Below are 17,817 nucleotides of genomic sequence, written 5' to 3' on the forward strand. Positions count from 1 at the left end.
TGGAATGCTATTTAAAGGAAGGTCAAACAGTTCAGTTTGTTTGGAACACAGGGCCTGTGAAGATACCTAGAGTATAGTAGTTTAGAAGGATAGGTCCAACCCCATCTTTGTCCAATGTTATGTTCAAGGGCTGATATCCTTCCCTCTCTTCAATGTCTAGATCAAATGTCAACTCCTTTTGAAGTTTCTTCTGATCAACCAAGCTTCCTTTTATTTTTCTAGAATGTTTCATCTAAATCTTTATTTCCTCTATCAACTCAAATCTTTTAGGGTACTTATTCTTTTTGCTATGTGCTACATCCTAGAATTAAAATGTAAGCACCTTGAGAGATCAGGGACTTTGTTGTTTTTTACCTTTTTGTTCCCAATAGCATGTAGCATAGTGCTTTGCTTCTGGTAGAAACCATAAATATTTGAATGAAATTACTAGATTAATATGATAGTACTCAAAGAAAAGACAATCAGTTTTCAAACAGGTGAATATCACATAGGATCTATGTATATTTAGATTTGCATATTATGAAAGTTTATCTGGATGCTGTGTTTGGGATGGATTAGAAGAAAAGAAACTAGTTTAAGAGAATATCTAAGTGGGAGGGAAGTCCAAAGTAGGATAATGGCAGCAGAAATAAACAATGATCTGGATAAGAGACATTAAGGCAGAATTGAATAGACTTAATAATTTTGCAGTTATAAGTACTGAGAAATAAGTCAAACAAGTATCCAATAATTAGAAGTACTGTAAGTAGGAGAATAGGGATACAAACCAAAGCAATATGGAAGAAAGAACTTTTTTGGTGAAAATTAATGAATTAATTTTGGGAAATTTAATAATTAAGGAATCATTAGGCTATCCAGATAGAAATAAACAACAAGTATTTGGAGATATGGACCTGGAATTTAAGAAAGCAGTTGGAGCTAGAGATTTAGATTTGAGAATCATCTGAATTAAGGTTATGGTTAAATTTGAATAGTGGTTGTAATCACTGAAGGGTAGCAATAATAATAATAGTAATAATAACAAGAAACTAACACTTTACAAAAATTTCATTCTTATAACATTTTTGGAGGTAGGTGCTGATATTATCTTCATTTTACAGATGAGAAAGCTGAAGCAAATAGAACTTAGGTGATTTGCTCAAGGTCACACATTTAGTATATGAGACCATATTTAACTCAGCTTTCCTAACACCATGTTTTATATACTATGGCATCTGGATGCTTTGGGGAAAGTATAAAGAAAAAGGGAAGAAATCTGAGGACAAGGAAGCTGCAGGAAATTTATATTTTAGTAGAAGGAGGAGAAGGAAGAACACATTAGTTAATGGAGAGAATAATCAGAGAGGTCTATGTCAAGCAAGGATTTTAAATGTTGCAGCCAAGGAACAGGACTGTGGTCAATATTATCATACAATATAGAGAGGTGGAAAATAGTAAATATTAAGAAAAAGTCACAGTTCTATTGACTGGAGGGTACGTGTCACTGGTGACCATTAATGTATGATTTAAGTAACGTAATTGAAAAGGAAGTCCGATTAAGGTTAAGGAGTGAATGAATGGAGTCAATAAATGTGCTATTCTTTCAAGAAGTTGAGTTATGAATGAAAAAATCATGGTAATCACTTTAAGATTAGCAAAGATGAGTATTTTTGTTTAGTTTAAGAAAAAGGACAACCTCATCATATTTACATTTTGAAGATAGGATCCAGTGGAGAGCAAAAGGCTGAAAATGCAGAGCTGAGAGGAGCAAATTGCACAATCCTAGATGGGGTCAAACTTGATTGTTGCAAGGAAGAAAAGTTCTGTTTCCTAAGTAAAAGAGGAGTCAGAGGAGAAAAGAAAAATATTGGGATGGAGAGAAAGAAAACTGAATGAGCTCATGATGAATGACCTTGAGTTTTTATTACTATAAGAGGTGAGGCCATCTGTTAAAGTAGAAATAACAATGAATTTGTAATCCAAGGACTTGGATGCAAATCTATTACATATTGCTTTTGACTTTGGATGAGTTATTTGTCCTCTTAGGGAAATTTTTCTTCTTTGCAAAATGAAGGGTTTGGACTAGAAGAATAGTATTAAATAAAGAGATCTTTTGACACTAAATGGGAAGGGAGAATATTGAAGGCTTGAGGAAAATGGAGGGATTTGAGGAGTTTGGGATGGCCAACTGCCAAATGTGATAAAGAATAAAAAAAAAGAATAGGCCTTGAGAGGTAGGGAACACTTATAATCATCTGGAGTAAAGGGTGAAACTAGTTTATTTCTTGAGCTCAGGAGTTCTGAGCCATGGTAAGGTTAAAGCAGATGAAATGCCATTAGTATATCTGGTTCTAATACAGTGAGCCCTTGGCATGGAGTGCCACCAAGTTGCCTTAATTCTGGCAAACTAGTCTGTCAGAAATATAGCAAACCAAAGTTTTAGTGTTGATCATTAGTGAGATCAGAACTTTTAGCGGAGAAGATGCTGTAATAGAAGTCTGGGTGAGTTAAGGAGACTCAAACTCAATAAAAAGAGAGTTAGCTAGATAGCAAAATGATAGAAAGAAAGAAAGAAAGATAGACAGATAGATAGATCAATAGACAGATTGCTATAGATAGATAGATAAAATCAATAAATGAATAAACATGTTTGCCCTTTTCATAGTAAGACCCACAATGTATTCTTCAATTATGCTATTAAAATAATTATTTAAATCTTTGTTTCTCTCCCCAACCTTTCCATTATTCCTTTTAGTGACTTTTCTTTCCTAGTAACCATTGCTCTTAAGTTGTCCTCTAATATAACAGGACCCTCATTTCAGTATATTATCCAGGCTGCCAATGTTCTAAGACCTTTCTCAATTTTTCAATTAAAACTTACCAGTGATAGGTATTATTCCCTCAGGACTTTGTTAAGTAAGTAACATAACAAAGTCCTAATACCTGAAAATATCTCCTTGCTTTATAATAGAAAATTCATCCCAAAGGAAAAAATATTGTGGATATTTTAGACTATTGTAGGCCTAGGAGGAGAGATTTAACAGAAAGAGGACTTTTCCAGGTATCTGTCATGCCAGGTACAAAACTGTCTACTCTGCCCAGACATAAGGTCAGAACTGCCTATTTTAGAGTTATTCATGTTCCATTTTAAAATATGAAGCATAATATTAGGTCAACATTGATAATGATATTAAATATTCATCACCTTAGATATAAATGTTAACTTCTTTGAGGTAAATGTCCTTTTCATGAGGTGAATATTTCACTCCAAAATGGAAGTTACATAATGCCATAAGAAATGTAACTGTAAGAAGCAGGAATGAAACAAACTCATATTTTATCTATCATGGTGTAACATTTCTAGGAAAGGGCACCCAAAGCATTTACTGGGAGAATAAGCAAACTTCACAATATACAAAATGCACAAAGTTGTCATGGCTATTTCTCTGGACAGAAATAATTTACTTCTGATATAATATATAACTTATTTTACCATACTTAAGTTAAAAATAAACATAGTATCTGACAGAAATTCAAAATGGAAAACTCAAAATAGTCTATGCACACAAGAAAGCAGAAGATATGTAAGTACTGCAGAAATCAACTTAGAGTTAAAATATGGGTACATAACTAATAAGATGATAAAAAAGAAAATGTCTTAAATACTATAATTCAGGGGTCCTCAGTCTATGGTATATGTACTCCAAGAATATATGTAAAACATGTTAAGGTGCCATAAGGATAATTTATTTGACTGTTAAAGCTTATAAATTTTTTTAAATTTAACAACTGTATAAGAATGTAAACATAGTGAAGAATGATTTTCTTTGTGAAATTTAATGTAGAGAGCCAGCTCTAAATTAACAGAGATTCAAGTGGCCCTTATGGTGTTGGTTGATAAGAATAAGAGAAATTGAGAACTGCCAAGCTAACACGTTAGCTCATGACTGCTCCAACAGCCACTGAGCTTTTATTTTATACATTTTTCCAAGAACAGTTTTTTCTACAAAGTACATTTGAAATCAAAAGTTGAATAGAAATACTCAAGGTTATAAGAATTACATCACAGTTGTTATATAGCATACAAATTTTTTCTCATGTAGATTATACCCGGACAAGATAGTGCTCAAGGTTAAAGAATGAGTCTTACTTTATCTAAGTTTTATTTAAGTAAAAGCTTCCATACTTCAAAAGATATGTTAAAGAATGAGCTTTTAAGATTGTGGGGTACAGCTCAGTGTGGGAAGGTACTAAATTGAGAATGGAATTTATTTGGAGCTGCCATGCAGTATCCTTGGGACATCTGAAGCAGAGAGAAAAAGATACAAGCAGCTTCTGCTATTTTCTGCTATTCTCGGCTGAGGGAAAAGGGCTGTTAACTCATTAAATGCTGGTTTACTATAGAGTACTTAGGGGCTTTCTATAGTACTTGAGACTCTCCTAAAAAACTAGATTATAATGCTTTCAATAATAAAAAGTGTTGATCAGAAGGGAGTCACAGAGAGGGGTCAGATTTTGGATAAGCCATCCATTCTATGGCCTGATTTTTCAGGGCATAAGAATCAGTACAGGGCTTTGCCAGCTGTATTGACCTTGATGGGATCCTGATAAAAGACCCTATTAAAGACCCTATTTCTCTGAGCGACTCCTGGCAAATTTATCTTTATTTTTACAGATATAAGTGTAGTATACTTTAAAATTTATTTGACATTACTTTCATTTTTGTTGGATAGGTAACTAGGATAAGAAAGAATTGGGAACTCTTTATTCTTCTTAGCAGGACAAAGGACATATTTTTTTTTAGTGGTGACTCCATTTAGTGCACTTCCAAGAAAGAAATTGCTCATGATCAGGATTATCCATATAAAACATTATATAAGACTAATTACACTGAGAAGCATTTTTCTAATTTTTTTCCAAAATGACATTTTCAGGTAATAAAAGATACTACTATGTGAGATATTATATGATTTGGGACCTTTGCCTACAAAACATTCTGTCAGTCAAATCACGTATATCAATCACTTACTTTGTGCCAGGCAATGTGCTAGAAATAAAGGCCAAAATATAATATTTGCCTTGGAGGACTTCACATTCTCCTTGGAGAAAAAGTATGCAAATAACAATGTATATCCAATATATATTCAAAGTAAAAGAACAAATGAACTCCATAACCTTTATGCTGTTACAAAATTAGTTTTCTTAAAATGTTTTCTGAAGCTTTTATTTCCTTTAAATACAAGGTCCAACTTTCAAATAACTGTGTAAAGTGAGGATCATTATTTACCTTCATAGTATACTTTAAACCCATGAGCACTCACTGCAAAATCACTGGTCAAACGTAGTGAGAAGACAGACTTGGTACTTGTCACAGGTGGAGGCAGGTGGAATCCTGTTAGCCTAAGAACAGAAATTGAAATCTATGGTTAAATACTTTATAAATATAAATCCAAATCTGTTAAGTGGTGTGGCTAATATGGTCTTGAGGTCCTCAGGTGTTTGCCTTTCTGTGACCTGAAGACAGGGCTCCTTGCTCTGGAAAGACAACGATACGGCATGTATCATGGGAATTTGAAAAAGGTTGATTGTATCATGGGCTATGTATGACACTCTTACTATCCTTATCAAGATCTGCCAAAGCCTTCCACATTTCCAGAGAATATTTTAACTGTTTTAGTGTCATTTTCTTCGTGAGGATAATATGAATAGGATCCACCTCACAGAGTTGTAGAGATGTTCAAATGATAAAATATATGATAGATTATAAGGGAGAACAGAGAAGGAAAGTGGAAATGAGGAGACTATTTTATAGGTTATTATAATATTTTAGGCAAGCCAGACATAATTGATTATTAAATTTAATCAAGCCATTCACTACCTGATTAGTATCTCAATAGAAACTATGAATTTCTCATTGAATTGGTGGGATTATTTCACTATAACAAGATAATTTTGGATAGGAAATTTAATTTCTTCATATTAAAGTGTTTTGATTTTTTTCATTTTATAAACTTGTCTTGAACTTGGTAGTCAAAATTTAATTCACTTTAAACCATTAAGCACCTGTTCTATTTCAGTGATACAAGAGCAAATATAAAAGATTGTCTCTGTCCTCAAGGAGTTTACCCACAGGCAATTTGATGATGAGTAAAATAAGTATAGGATAGTATTCATTAACAAAAGTTAAAATGCATGAGGAGGAAAATGGCAGATTTAATTGTGTTTGCTTGTTTGTGTGGATGTGAAAGAAATAGGTATTGCTATTAAAATAGAAAAAAAGTTGGGTATTCCTTTGGCTAATACTTATACAAAAATATATATATATACATATATATGCATATATATATAGTCAGTACTAGAATAAAAACAAAAAACAAACATCTGATAAAAATTTAATTCTACTTTGATAGTTTACATATATAAACATTATATGACTTAAAGCTCATTTTAGCAAAATTTCCATTGTTATTAAAAAGTTCAATGTCATTCTTTTAATACTATTTAAGTCTACAGTTCTCAGAATCATGAACTTGCATAGATTTTAAAAGGGCACGATTGTGCAAGTCAGCATTATAGGGACAATATCTATTATAGCACTGAGGACATACTTAGCATTCATTGAGCCAGACTATCATTAAGTTTCATCCTGGGTATAAGACTGGCACTTTTAGGACACTCATTAACCCTGAGATGATAGGATAATTTATTTTATGCATTACTGGTACAGTGCACTAAATAGTATCCTAGTGGTCTGAAAAGTTAGTAATTTTTTTTCCCTCCTAGTACATGGCAACCTTGGAATATCTTGGTCAGCCAAAAAGATAATGTGATCGTAGGGCACATTAACAGAGGCTTAGCTCCCAAGGATATGCAAGTAACAATACTGCTGAACTCTGTCATCATCAGATAATACCTGGGATACTGTGTTCAGTTCTGTACATTAGAGTACACAACTGACATTTATTGAGAAGTTGGAGAGCAACTATAAAATGATGAGCAGAATGGAAAAGGACCCTAGCTCTCTGGCTCATTGATGTCCTTAGTAAGGATGTCCCCCTTCCTACCACCCCAAGTGATCCCTCTCATACTTTCCTCATATTTTCTGTTTTCTGTCTGAGGACAAACCTAGTTATGTTCACCGAGGCTCATTTTCCAACCCATTCCAATCCAGTGAAAACATTTCTATATAACAAAGCATTTACTACGTTCATAGTATGTGCAAGGTGCTTCACCAGATGTTGACAATACAAGGGCAAAATCAAAACAACAAATCACAAATTTAAAAAAAAATCTTTATCATCAAAGAGTTTATATGTCTATAAGAAGAATAAATTATATAAATAAATATTAATATATGTGATCATTTGAGGAATAAAGCAAAAGCCTTAATAACTAGAGGGATATAACAAAATATCCATAAGAAATGTATGAACTAGGTTTTGTTGAAGTCTAAGAAGCAAAGGTGAATAGGAAGATATTATAATCAAGAGAAATAACTTGTTTCTATAATGGGTCTAAAAGACCCATTCAAGTTGGCCTGTAGATGATAATTATTTTTGGCTTCTACAATACGTGTATATTGTCTACTAAGATAAAGCAGAGTTCCCAATGTTATTTTATTATCATGCTTAGAAATGTTCAGGGACTTAGAAATAAAGGAAATGATTTGGGAAAAGTCTTTGAAGACTTGTATGAATTGTTGGGGCACAATGAAGTAAATAGAACCAGGAAAACAAGTTAAATAATAAAAAAATTATGATGACAAACCACTTGGAAAGAATTAGGAATTCTATCAACATAATTATCAAACAACTGATGCAGAGCAAAAGGAACAGAACCAGGAGAACGTTATACACAGAGATGATTCCCAGTGGTACAATTGAATGTAATGGACTTCTCTACTAGCATCAATGCAATGATCCAGGACAATTCTGAGGTATCTATGAGAAAGAATGCTATCCACAGTCAGAGAAAGAACTGTGGGAGCAGAAACCCATAAGAAAAACATTTGCTTCATCACATGGTTTGATGGAGATATGATTGAGGATGTAGACTCTAAATGATCACTCTATTGCAAATATTAATAATATGGAAATAGGTCTTGATTAATGATACACATAAAATCCAGTGTAATTGCTCATTGGCTATGGGACGGGGGAGGGAGAAGGGGAAGGAAAGAACATGAATCATGGAAAAATATTCTTAACTAGTTAATTAAATTCAAAGCAAAAAACAAAACAAAACAATTTTAAAGGACTAATGATGAACATGCCACCCACCTCCTGATAGAGAAGTGAAGATTTTCCAAATGAAAAAGATTTTCTTGGGTATGTGAAAATTTGCTTTGTTTGGCTAATTGTTTGCAACAGGTTTCCCCTCCTGCCTCAATTAGGATGAGTTAATGGGTGATTAGGAGATTAAGAAAGTAGATCTTATGCTGAATAGAAACAAAAACTGATTTAAAAAAATTAGTGAATCTCTTTTACTTTGAGAATAAAATACAAACTAGGATCATAGACATTCCTGATACAGATATTAGAAATAATCTATTTCCCAATTCTCATTTTACAGATGAAGTAAATGGGGCCCAGAAGGATAAAAGCTTCTCCTAGGGTTATACAGATAATTAGTATCTAAGGCATTATTAAGACTCAATTATGTACCAACTAAATGTCTAGTGTGCTATACACTATAATATGTTGCCTGTCTTACTTATTATTTACTCTGGCACTGATCACCCCTTCACAATTTAGTGCCATGTCTTTTTAGTTTTATTTGAATTACTCTCATTTATTTACTTGACGTTGCAGCCCAAATGAACTAATAATCCCTGTGCCCAAGATTCAACATTCAGCTTCCTACCTCTTGAATAAGTTTTCCCCGTATTCCCTTCTCACTTTTACTTTTCATAATCTTGGCCTTTGTTCAAGGTTTAGTTCTAGAATCATTGCCTCATGGAAACTTTCCCAACTTTACTTCCTCCCAGTTGTAAGTCTTGTCTGCCTCTTATACTCCATTTCCTTTCATTTTCTTTCATTATTTGTAGTATAAGGAAACCTCCCTTTTCATATATGGTGTCCCAGGAAAGATAGTCAAGTTTGCATCTATTCAAGAGTTTGCATTCTTCAATGATGTGTGTGTGTATAGGTTCAGTGTATTGAAGCTATGACTCTTACTAGTGAGCTAGACAAAATTAACTCAGGATAATGACATACCTCATCTACAAGTCTAGGATAAACTTTTCCTAAAGTACAAACACTATCAACGAGTAGATTGGAAATATCTAATGAACTTGTGTGTCTGAAGAAATATATGGGTCCTATTTTTAATACTTACATTTATCTAACAACAAATCTCCCAGACCTTGAGCCTCCCTACATGAAGATATGTTATATCCCCAAATCAGCACTCTCTGATATGTTATGAACCCATTTGGGGACTAAGAATGGTATATTTTTGTTTCTTTATTTCCCAAATACAGTATTGTACCTCACAAATAACAGCTGCTTCTTGAGTTAATGGAATATATTGACACCATTTAATTTTAAAGTCTTATAGTTTTGAAGTGTTTTTTAAATGAAATCCCAGGAGATGGTATTTATTTATGCTTGCTAAGTCCTCAAAGTACCCATTTTTTCTTCCAAATAGAAAACATAACCCTCTTCATTAGAATAAGATGAAATTAATTTGCCATAAATGCATCAACAAAAGCAAGAGAAATTAAAGTAGACAATGTAATTTTCTGCAAAACAACTATTGGCTAAAGAGAATGAGGAAAAAAAGGATTGAGTCAATCTTAGCTGCTGTTCAAGGTGATGAACGTTCAGAGCTAGTGATAGTGCTTTTAGTCCTAAAATTATTATTGTTAAAAGTATTAGAAGGAAACAAATACTTTATTCTTTGCTTGAAATGAGAAAAGACACTGAATAACATTAAATGATATTGAATTCAAATGAAAGTCATGAGGCTAGTGATCTTAATAGCATCCTGATGGAAGTATAATGACTCATAATAATAAAGTTAATATCAAATAAAATCTTCATTTGTATGCTTAATACCTTTAAAATAATTTCATTAATTCACTTCAGGAAATATGATTTTACATATTTTACATCTTACATCATCATCTCTACTTGAATATCCATAAACATATTAAATCCAGCATGTCCAAGATAGGTCTCAATTTCTGATCCTCTTGCTATAGCCTATTGATGAATTTTTAATTGTCTTTTGAATCAGCCACAAATGATTCAACAGTGCTGTAGTGCTCTAATATTCTGTCATATAGTATTTTATATAAATTTTTTCATATCTACCTATCTATCTATTATTTCATTAATATAATGAAAATTTTCTTTATCAATGCAAATGAGTATATGGTTCTAAAATTTATGATCTTGGGAGTGTTGTCTGATGTATTGAGCAGTGGTGAAAGTTGTTCAGTTATTAAGTCATAATCAACTTTTTGTGACCCCATGGGCTATTGTAGCATGCCAAAAACTTCTAATCTTCACTCTCTATAGAAGTTTGTCCAAGCACATATTTGTTGTTTCCACAACACTATCAATCCATTTCATCCTCTACCATCCCCTTTTCCTTCTGCCTTCAATCTTTCCCAACTTCAGGGTCTTTTCCAATGAGTCCTGTCTTCTCATTCTGTGGACAAAATATTCAAGCTTCAGCTTCAGTATTTGATTTTCCAATAAATAATTTGAATTAATTTCTCTAAGTATTGACCGATTTGATCTCCTTGCTGTCCAAGGAACTCTCAAAAGTAATTGGCAATATCACAATTTGAAGGTGTTAATTTTGTGATGAAAAGCCTTCCTTATTGGCCAAATCTCACTGCAACTGGAAAAACCAAAGCTTTGACAATATGGCCTTGTATGCAAGGTAATGTCTCTGCTTTTTAGTATGCTGTCCAGATTGGCAATAACTTCTATTTCAAGGGGCAAATATTTTTTTTTAATTCCATGGCTGAAGCTGCCATATGCAGTGGTAATCTTTAAGCCCAAATCTAAAATTTCTTCCTTTTCTTTTCCCTCTGTTTGCTAAGAAGTGATGGGACCAGTTGCCAAAATCTTAGTTTTCTGATGTTAATCTTCAAACCAGCTTCTATATTTTCTTCCACCCTCATTAAGAGGCTTCTTAATTATTCTTCATTTTCTGCCATCAGTATAACATCCACAAATCTACATCTGAGTTGTAATTTTCCCAGCCACTTTAATTCAGGATTTTGATTCATTCAGCCTAATATTTTGGTTGATGTACTCTGCATATAACTTAAATAAATAAGGTGACAGTATTCCTTTTCCAGTCTTAAGTCAATCAGCTGTTCCATGTTTGGTTTCTAATTGTTGTTTCTTGACCCATAAACAGGTTCCTCATGAGACAGGATGATCTAATACACCTATATTTTTGAAGACTTGACACATTTTGTAGTAGTCATAGAGTTTAGTCCAAATAATGGAACAGAAGTAGATTTTTTCCTGCAACTCTTTTGTTTTCTCCATAGTCCCATGAATATTGACAATTTGATTTCTAGTTCCTTTACTTTTTGAAAATCAACCTGCACTATTCTTGGTTCGTTGCTGAAGCCTAACTTGCAAAATGTGAAGTATAACCTTGCTGGAATCACCTGCATGACTTTGGTCAAAAACACACAAGGGTTGGGTTGGGTTGGTTTGGATTATTTTGGATTATATTGGATTGGATTGAATTGCTTTATATTGTATCATGTCATCTCATTTAATTAAATTAAATGAAACAGGTATTTATTAAATGCCTACTATGTGTAAAAACACACAAGTTACAAATTTAAAACATCCTGTTTTCAAGGGATATATGTTCAACTGAGAAATATTAATACATATGCATGTTTAATAAACATATACATAAATTGTTTATAAACATATTAAGTTAAAAAATCAATATAATTTCAATCAAAGTGTTGGGAAGGCATTAATTAGGGAGATTGGGAAAGGTTTCCTATAGGACGTGAAACCTAAGCTAAGACTTAATGGAAGGTTGTTATTTTAAGAGGTGAAGTGAGGAGGGAAGAGTTTTACAGGCATGTGGATTAAGAGTTGGGAAGTCTGGAAAAAAAGGTGGGAATAAAATACAGGTTTTAGTTGGAAAGGTTAGCTAGGGCAAGACTATTCAAGATCTAACAATCAAATAAACGAGAATGTATTTTATTCTAGTCGCGATAGGGAACAACTGAAGCTTCTTGAGCAGAAAAGTGATGTGGTCAGAATTATATATAGTATGTTTTGATCTTTTAGAAAATCAAAACATGTTTCTTGATTAGCCATTTCAACAATTTCTTCTGCAGAATTTTAAAGAAGTACAAATAAATGACAATTGGCCTACCAGGCAAAGAAACTTTGATTTGCTACTATAATCTTGAAGAAGGAGATTTAAATTGGTAATATCCTAAAAGACATAAAGGTTTCTTTTGTGAAAGATGTGACAATCAACCTTTAACTGCAAACCAAATAAGCATTTGTCTAAGAAAGAGGAAGTCAAAGTTATGAAGATAGATGTTCTTCCAGCCGCAGAATTAAATTAGAACAATCTCTTTTAAAGTTCTAACTTAAACTGATGGAAATAGTTCTGTTCTGTCATGCCAAAATGCATCTCCATAAACTGTTGACAACAGAAAATATTGTTGTAAAGGAGCCAACAACATGATTACACTGCCAGCTCTTAACTCAAGTGCACTTACTATCTAACAGTGAACTTACAGAAAGTAAAAGAAGCAAAAATTTATGGTGTACATTTTAACATCTAGTGTCTGTTTTTTTCTAGTGCAAAAAAAAGTTCTTTTAAAGACAATGTCTCCCCTAAACTAACTCTTGCATAGCCAAGTCCAAAGCTATTTTAGATAAGGTACCAGTTATTTTAAAGTATATGATTAGAATTCACTGATAAAATCACTGAGAATATAGGGTGGTGGGAGAAGGACGGACATTTATGATGTCACAGATTATTTATAAAATCTTTTGGGAGGTTCATTTTTTTCATTGATAAAGGGAGCCTTTCCTATAAAAGACATATATAAGGTCAAAAGTATACAGAAAAATGTTTTTTTTTCTATAAAGTGTGAAAACCCATTTGATACAGTAGAGTACTAGAGTAGGAAGAATACACATCCAATCTCAGAAATTTAATAGTTGTGTGACCCTAGATAAGTCACTTAATTGCTATTTCCCTCTTTTCCCTCGATTATATAATGGAGCTTTGAGAATCAAATGAAATCATATTTGTAAAATGTTTTTCACAGTGCCTGAGTAGGTACTTATATAAAACTGGTAACATAATTATTTAGATAAAGAAATTCTGAAAAGGGTATTTGGATTCACTATAATTCTTTTTTTTTAACCCTTAACTTCTGTGTATTGGCTCATAGGTAGAAGAGTGATAAGGGTAGGAAATGGGGGTCAAGTGACTTGTCCAGGGTCACACAGCTGGGAAGTGTCTGAGGCTGGATTTGAACCTAAGACCTCCCATCTCTAGACCTGACTCTCAATCCACTGAACTACCCAGCTGCCCCCTAATCATTCTTAATATTGGAGAAATAAATGACAGAAGGAGTAGATGATTTAAGAAAAACCTAAATATAGAAGGTAACAGAAATACTTAAGAAAACAAATGTAATTCTTAAAATGACTAATTGCTATCATGTTTAGAAATTAAAGTCATTTTACTCTAATAGCAATCATAAATGCATCTTTCTGTCCGACAATATTCAATGTTATCATGCTTTAACAGATGATTTTCTGATCATTAAATGTTTATACTGTAAAATTTAACTTATGCAGGCAGATTTAAGGATCAACAAGAATGAGAATGTTTTTAAACTCTGTGGATGGTGTTTTAAATTTATGCAATGAGCCCTCAGTTATTTAGAATATTTTGAGAAAGGTAAAAAAAATTTGGGAATATTTCCCAAGAAAGATATCTACATTGCACTGTAATAATATAACGTGGACAAAAGTCTACAGAAGAGCTCAATAGCATTTGGGAAGGCTAGTTTTAGCTCTATTTGTTTTCTTTTAAAAACACATATTCAGTTTCATCTTCAATAAAATCAATTTTCATATAAAACTCATTTGATTCTTTTTTTGTTCTTTTTGCTTACATTCTAGGGTTTTACTTGATTGGCTACTGGATTGGGAATATAAATATGAAAGGGATGCCAAACCTACATACATGTTTTTTGGTACACAAAGCTTTATAGATTTCTAAATATAGTACTTAGTCTAACTAGGTTAAATGTCTACTTCTTAAGGTAATAAAACACCAAGGCTTCACAAAGCAATTGCAACATGGTGAGCAGGAACATTATATTCCAGAGAGGTTCAAACATAGAAATATTAATAACTTTGTGAATATCTTGTTACTGTTATTGGGGAGTGACTAGTGGAAGGAAGACAGAAATATTGTTTTTAATTGACAAAAATTAAGTCAATGTCTCTGTACTGATATAGCCGAGTTTGCCGATAAACTTATTTTATAAGCCTATTTTATGTTGGCATGAGAACATTTATATGATAAGCAAATAAATGTTGATGTGTTTGAAAAACTAGGTTAAGTAAGATAAACATTTCATAGTCAAGCTTGCTTAGCAAATGCTCTGTCCACAATTCCAAGGTAAAATTCTGCCAGATCTATTTCGAAATAATGATGAATTCTAAATATTGTTCTACCACTCCTAGTGCCATATTTGCATAGGATAAGCTGATTTTTCTAACAACCTAAGGACAGCATTCTTTATAAGAGGGTTTTACTATAAGTTGAGGAGTAAAATGGCTTTTTGAAAGCCTGACAAAGTAATTTCATTCAAATAATTCTGGGAAAGCTTAACTTAAACTTAGATGAACTTAGGTTTTCAACTAATATGTTAAAAAAAACTTTTCACTAAGTGTATATTACATGCAAATGTTGCAGGGATGTTTATAGAAGAGTCCTTCCTTCCCCTCAAAGAGTTTTACAGTCTGATAGATAGTGAATTAACTCAGCAATGATGTATAATTATAAGATAAGTATATTAGTATCACAAAAGGAAAGGCTTCCTGAAACTGTGCTATTTGAATCAAGCTCTAAAGCATAGGGAGAAATTTAACTGAGGTAGAGAATTTCAGTCAGAGAAATAGAAATGAACTGAAGCTTGACTGTATGTTCACTTTTCAGAGAATTTAGCTTCCTAGTGCCATGTTTTGTATGTTTGAGTTGGCCAGAGGAAATTTCTTTGACTAATTTAAATACCATTTTCCACACTTTCAGTTGCAAATCTTTGATAGTGTCTCCTAGGGCAGAGATGGTGAACCTATGGCATGGGTGCCAAAGATGGTATGCAGAACTCTCTGTGGGCACTTGGCAACCCTTTCTTCCCACCTCCCACCGCCAGAGTTTATTCCTAGAAAGGTAGAAGGACTCTGGCAAGGCTGCTTCCCTCCCCCTTTCCACTATGCCTGATGACATTTTTTTTCACAACCTCCACCCCTCTTCCCAGCAGCCCAATGGGAATGCACAGGGGGTGAGGTGGGCAACTCACAGGCAGCAGAGCTGGAGGGGAGAGGAGCATTAGGGCCATTCCCCTCCCACTCTCTACACTGGCTGAGGACATTCCTCAATTCATGCACACCTTTGTCCAATAGTCAAGTGGGAGCGCTTCCTCCCTTCCCTTTGTGGGGTAAATAGGAGTGGGGAGGGTGCATAGGGCACTTGGTGGGGGGAGAGGTATGACACTAAGTCTCTGGGTTGTGTGTGTATATGTGTGTGTGTGTGTGTGTGTGTGTGTGTGCACAGCACTAAGTCTGGAGGCTGGGGTGATGGTGGGATCTAGCACTCCATCTCCAAAAGGTTTGCCATCACTGTCCTAGGGTAATTTACTATTCCCTGACTAGACCACCAAGGGAGGGTAAAGCCTTTACAGAATTATTTCTTGTAATTTTAGAGACTACTGAGCTCAACCACTTTGATTAACAAACTTGCTCCACCTCTTTCTTTCCCAGTTTTAGGGATAATGAATCATTCCTTCCCTAGGTATTAGCTACCTCTTTGCTGTCACTTCTACTACTTTCCATTTTCTCACTCCCATTATCCTCAAGTCCCTGTTTATATTCCACTCCAGTTCTGCTCTTCTATTGTCTCCTATGGAATGCATGCTCCATAACTAATACATTTCTCTTTTATTTAAGATCTTTTCCTCCCTGGTTCTTTCCATCTACTCTTACAGAACTCTCCACCCTCCATTCTAGATTATATCCAGCACTATCTATATTTTTCTCTCATCTCTTCCTATTAGCCACCTCATGACTCTCTTTTTGTCACCATTACTCAGAAACCTTAACACCTTTGAGGATCATGCCATTCAAATTTATTACTCAATCTAGATCATATTAATAGTTATCTATAGATCCCAGGAAGTTTTATATAATTTTTCCAAGGAATTTTGTATTTGCCTTGATATTTTTCTATTCATCTGGAATCCGTCATTCTTATATTAGGAGAATTCTAACCTCTTAATTCCCTTAATGCTTATGGGGCAGCAAAATGGTATAGGGGAGTGAGTGCTGAAACTGGAATAAGGAATTTAGATATTAACTACCTTTGTGAACATAGACAAGTCATTTAACTTTCATCTACCTCAGTTTTCTTAGCTATAAATTGGGAATAGTAATAGTATTATAGGGTTGTTGTGAGAATTAAATTAGATAATATATGTAAGCACTTTGCACAGTGCCTGACCCAGTAGGTGCTTAGTAAATGCTTATTCCCTTCTTCTTCCCCTCATCCTTAATTTCAGCTACATATAGGAATAGTCACCCTTGTGATCTACCCTACCATCCCATAAATGATATAAATGATCCATTTTAATGACCGACAACTCCAAAATCCATTATCCTTTATGAAGATGAGGTTATAACTTTCTATTGATTTTCCCTTTCACTCCACACCTTATCCCACCTAAATTTGGACCTCTTCCTCACCAAGACAACCAATCTCCTTAATCTACCACACCAATGGTCACTAAAATTCTAATTTTATTCCTTCCCAATCTCAACCCTATGTTAAATAGTTCACCTTTGCTTTATATTCAAGAATTGAATATATTACTCCTCTCTCTTCTTATTTGTCAAGCTCTATTGCTAGTTAATTCCCACCATCTCTCTTTTATAGTTGTATTCATATGCTGCCAATTAAAGGAATTCATAATCATGCAACTGAATTATCTGGGCTCAATATAAATTTATATTATCTAATCTCAATTTGACTATGACCCCACCAAGTTAATAATTTGTACTTGCTCATAATAAATTCCCTTTCTACTCCCTCCAATAATTATTCTCTTTTCTTGCAACTCCTACTTCATTCTATCTTCTATCATTTTTAGATGAATCATACTTGGCTGAGAAAAAAATATAGAACATTTGCTTTCTGTTCTTACTTTTCTTCTATACCCTACCAAAATTCATAGTATTATGTTTCATTTATTCCTCTTTACTAGTCTTTGAGAAAGAGGTGACTTTTTTCTTCATAAGGCAAAGAGTTACTTATGTGTATCCCTCATCTCAACTTCTCATCTTCTTGAATAGATTGATTTCATGATCATCTTCTCTCTCCCTAATCTTTACTTTTTTCTAAAACTATTGTTTTCATCTCTACTACATACAAATATGTTGAATCATCATATATCCTGGAAAAACTCTAATCAGATCTAACTATTCCTTCAAGATAACATGTAATAGAAGAATAGTCAGAGGTAATAAAACTATCTCTTTTTAAATCAATATATATATATATATATATATATATATATATATATATATA

General features: G+C 33.4%; 1 protein-coding gene across 1 annotated transcript in view; it reads right to left on the reverse strand.

The window, feature by feature from the left end:
- CSMD3 (CUB and Sushi multiple domains 3) overlaps positions 1–17,817 on the reverse strand; it is a 1,590,968-nt gene that overhangs the window by 1,327,520 nt on the left and 245,631 nt on the right. Inside the window, exon 3 of the mRNA XM_044684131.1 lies at positions 5,267–5,379. Within this exon, the coding sequence (XP_044540066.1) occupies positions 5,267–5,379 (113 nt within the window). The remainder of the gene's footprint in view (positions 1–5,266; positions 5,380–17,817) is intronic.

The sequence above is a fragment of the Gracilinanus agilis genome, chromosome 1 (genome assembly GCF_016433145.1).
Source record: "Gracilinanus agilis isolate LMUSP501 chromosome 1, AgileGrace, whole genome shotgun sequence".
Lineage (NCBI taxonomy): Eukaryota > Metazoa > Chordata > Mammalia > Didelphimorphia > Didelphidae > Gracilinanus > Gracilinanus agilis.